General features: G+C 41.4%; 1 protein-coding gene across 1 annotated transcript in view; it reads left to right on the top strand.

Moving 5' to 3' along the window:
- Positions 1–2,677, top strand: part of COL4A3 (collagen, type IV, alpha 3 (Goodpasture antigen)) — a 161,494-nt gene that overhangs the window by 107,514 nt on the left and 51,303 nt on the right. Inside the window, exon 27 of the mRNA XM_011984974.1 lies at positions 1,877–1,969. Within this exon, the coding sequence (XP_011840364.1) occupies positions 1,877–1,969 (93 nt within the window). The remainder of the gene's footprint in view (positions 1–1,876; positions 1,970–2,677) is intronic.

The raw sequence follows: 2,677 nt of genomic DNA, 5'->3' as shown, positions 1-2,677 counted from the left end.
TGAGATGGAGTCTTGCTCTGTTGCCCAGGCTGGAGTGCAATGTTGCAATCTTGGCTCACTGCAACCTCCGCCTCCTGGGTTCAAGAGATTCTCCTGTCTCATCCTCCTGAGTAGCTGGGATTACAGGCACCTGCCACCATGCCAGGCTAATTTTTGTATTTGTAGTGGAGATAGGGTTTCACCACGTTGGCCAGGCTGGTCTTGAACTCCCGACCTCAGGTGATCTACCTGCCTCGGCCTCCTAAAGTGCTAGGATTACAGGCATGAGCCACCATGCCTGGCTGAAGGAGGCTGCTGTTCTAATCCAGGTACTAGCAAACGGTGGTGGACCACTGTCCAAGTCCAGCCCACTGCCTGATTTTGTACCAGGCTAAGATTTTGTATCAAGCTAAGAATGGTTTTCACATTTTCAAATGATCAAAAAAATATTTAATGATATTTTGTGATGCATGAAAATTATATGAAATTCAAATTAGAGTATCCATAAATAAAGTTTCTTGGAACACAGCTGCACTCCTGTGTGTACTGCCTCTGGCTGCTTTTATGCTACAATGGCAGAATTGAGTAGTTGAGTAGATTTGAATCACGAAGCCTAAATTTCTTACTATCTGGTCCTTTACAGCAAAAGTTTATTTAGCCCTGTTCTAATCCATCACCAAATGCTCTATTGCTGTTGCTGTTTTTGTTGTTGTTTTTTGAGATGAAGTCTTGCTCTGTCACCCAGGCTGGAGTACAGTGGTGTGATCTCGGCTCACTGCAACCTACATCTCCTAGATTCAAGGGATTCTCGTGCCTCAGCCTCCCGAGTAGTTGGGATTACAGGCACACACCACCACGCCTGGTTAATTTTTGTATTTTTAGTAGAGACAGGGTTTACTACGTTGGCCAGGCTGGTCTTGAACTCCTGACCTCAAGTGATCCACCCACCTAGGCCTCCCAAGTGCTGGGATTACAGGTGTGAACCACCATGCCCGGCCTCTTCTGTTATTTCTAAGTGTGAATCCTTACTAAAGGACTCCATTGTCATAAAACATATTATTATCAAAATTGTCTCATCACATACTGTAAACCTATTTTTTTTCTATAAATAAATGACTATATAGACAACACTTATCACTAAACATGTTTTTAATGTTTGCCACTGTGGTCAGAATGTTATGTCGTGTCCTTATCTGCTGGGTAGGCATTCTTTCCCTTATGACAGAGAACTTACCAGAGAGATTAAGAAAAGTGTCCAAGTTCACAAACCCACATTGGCCTTGCCCATATCAAAACTTACTGTTTCGTTCAATAGGCTTCCTGTGGAAACTAGTCACCCAATAAATAAGTATCCTATCAGTATTCACCAACGTTTAAACTTAATTCCATATTATCAATTTTTTGAAATAGACTGTTTTCAATAGACCAGCATGTTAGGCTATTAATTTCCCTTTTAGAAAAAAAATAGAAGTGCAGCTCGCTGCCAGCGCTCATTTAATTTTACATAAACGCGTTCTTTGAGGCTGAAGCAAATCTGATTTTCAATGTGAAATAAAATACAATAACTGTTCTTGGAGTTATTTCTAAACAGAACTTGTCTCTAATCCTAATAGAAGGGGGTAAAGTTAGGACTGTCATCTGTGAGTTATCTCAGAGTAAACAGGAAACGGGTTAAAACAATTAGACAATTGTCTAAACTTATAAATATTTGTTGATTCAATAAGAAAGTTTCTATGGGCTGGTCATCCTTAAGCTAGTTTTGAAGCCTGTGAAAACAGAGGTTATTTTTTATTTTCTTTGGGATATGTTTATAAACCCTTTATAATCGTATTTTCCCCTATCATCTAAGACAAGCTTCAGTATATACCCCAATCTTATGACCACAACTTTCCTTAAGGTCCTAGGGGAGAACTCAGTGTTTCAACACCAGTTCCAGGCCCACCAGGACCTCCAGGGCCCCCTGGCCATCCTGGCCCCCAAGGTCCACCTGGTAAGTACCCTCTGCCAAATCTGGTGCATGGCATCAGACAACACCCTGACTCTCTTGGAAAAATACTGTCCCCATTATAAGGAAAAAATGTATTCATTGGCTCCAAAAGAGAGCACAGGGCAGTGTCTTATCTGATAAGCAAGCAGGCTGGGGACTTGCTGTAGTTCTCTGAGGTTATCCAAATTATTCTAACTAACTGGTGCTTCTAATATAAAGGTTCCAGAGGAGAACCGATGTAACTACTTAAGAGGGATTTTAGAGCAGAAAAACCTTTATGGAGTTTTGGTGGGGGAGCAAGTGATGTTTGCCGACTGGTAATTCGTTAGGATATTTTCCATAGCATCTTCATTTGAAAACTGAATTTCTTTGCCAACGTGATGTAAAACTGAGTTTTGCATGCATGGAGGGAGATTTACATAGTTCAAGACATCTAGAATATTTCCTGTTAGGAATTAAATTATATTGACAAAATTCTTTGCAATTCCTAAAGATTAGTCCATTGGATAGGGACAGGGAAGGGGAGCATATGATTGGGGTTGTGTTAAAACATTTTTCTTGGCTGGGCGTGGTGGCTCCCGCCTATAATCCTAGCACTTTGGGAGGCCGAGGCAGGCAGATCATGAGGTCAGGAGATCGAGATCATCCTGGCTAACATGGTGAAACCCCATCTCTACTAAAAATACAAAAAAAATTAGCTGGGCATGGTGG

Source organism: Mandrillus leucophaeus, unplaced genomic scaffold (genome assembly GCF_000951045.1).
Source record: "Mandrillus leucophaeus isolate KB7577 unplaced genomic scaffold, Mleu.le_1.0 Scaffold277, whole genome shotgun sequence".
NCBI classification, from domain to species: domain Eukaryota; kingdom Metazoa; phylum Chordata; class Mammalia; order Primates; family Cercopithecidae; genus Mandrillus; species Mandrillus leucophaeus.
This window is presented reverse-complemented; position numbering and strand designations above follow the sequence as displayed.